General features: G+C 35.4%; 1 protein-coding gene across 1 annotated transcript; it reads left to right on the top strand.

Moving 5' to 3' along the window:
* Nucleotides 1-373: 373 nt before the first annotated feature.
* Tsp_14716 (conserved hypothetical protein) lies at nucleotides 374-698 on the top strand. Its single transcript, XM_003367080.1, has 2 exons — nucleotides 374-523; nucleotides 549-698. Exons 1-2 carry the CDS (start codon nucleotides 374-376, stop codon nucleotides 696-698), a joined length of 300 nt encoding a protein of 99 aa, XP_003367128.1.
* Nucleotides 699-1,177: the final 479 nt, after the last annotated feature.

Genomic DNA, 1,177 nt, shown 5'->3' with positions numbered 1-1,177 from the left:
AAATCAATAATACATTCTTAAAAAATACTTCAAATGAGTAGCGTACTACAGTAAGATTAAAGACAATAAAGTGGAATTTCTTCTGTCTTCAACAGAGGCATTGTCAGTGCCAATTGAAATTCAAATACTTCGTTAATGGTATATATTATTTTAATATTTTCTCAATTTCTGAACTTCGCAATTATAGGGCATATATTACGCATACCGTACTATAACCATGGTTATTCAGTAAAATTTTTATGAATACTGTAAAAATATTATTTGAAAATACCATAATGAAATTTTTCAGATAAATTTTGTTTATTAAGACTTCATTCAAGGTTGTGTGTGTGTGTGTGTGTGTGTGTGTGTGTGTGTGTGTGTGTGTGTGTGTATGTATGTATCTGGACAGGGAAGTCATAATTCAGGTGCAGAGGTGATTCTGACATCTTTCAGAGTCCTTTGGCAAGAATCATTTCGTCGTTCTTCAATACTATCACGAACGGGACTAGTTCAGAATCTCCGTTGTTTAACTTCAGCCGTAGTATATTAGAGGAATATTTTTAAAGTGGATGCACTGTTTACTATCCACTTGTTTTTCTGATGACTTCAGCAACACTGTCTGCAGACGCGATGCAAACGGAGGATGCAACTTCACGCCAGCAGTAGTCTTCTCGCTAATGAATATTTATCATGATTTTTTAATGGTCATCATTTGAATCGTAAATTATATCAGAAAAAAAAGCAGGTGTTAAACATTTGCTCTCAGCTCAGAAATAAGCATTGTTGACTGTCATCCTTGAGCAACAGTGTGCCCTGTGAAATATACAATGCTTATTGCCGAATGGAGATGATCTCGTAAGAAAACTCCCAACCTTTGAATTAAGGAGTAATTCAGAAAGGGATCAAACACGAGCTTGTGATTCTGATACTCTTTGGATATAAACCTTTGGCACTTGACCTTACCTGCAAAATTTGTCGCTACATCCCTACTGCCGAACGGAACACGTGCATGGAGAGCTACCCGACCTCTCACAAATCTCTATTTGTTTCATTTTTTTTTGCGAAGCGTATTTTCAATAACAATTAGCATACGAACCCGCATTATTATTTTCTCTTAAGAAATATACTGCTTCTGTGTCTATTATTATGACTGTGGATATTGAATCATTATAAAGTTGTGCACCTTTAAAGCGCG

This window comes from Trichinella spiralis (genome assembly GCF_000181795.1).
Source record: "Trichinella spiralis strain ISS 195 chromosome Unknown Scfld4869, whole genome shotgun sequence".
In the NCBI taxonomy this organism is placed as follows: domain Eukaryota; kingdom Metazoa; phylum Nematoda; class Enoplea; order Trichinellida; family Trichinellidae; genus Trichinella; species Trichinella spiralis.
Note: the sequence above shows the minus strand (reverse complement) of the source record. Positions and strands in the feature narration are given on the sequence as shown.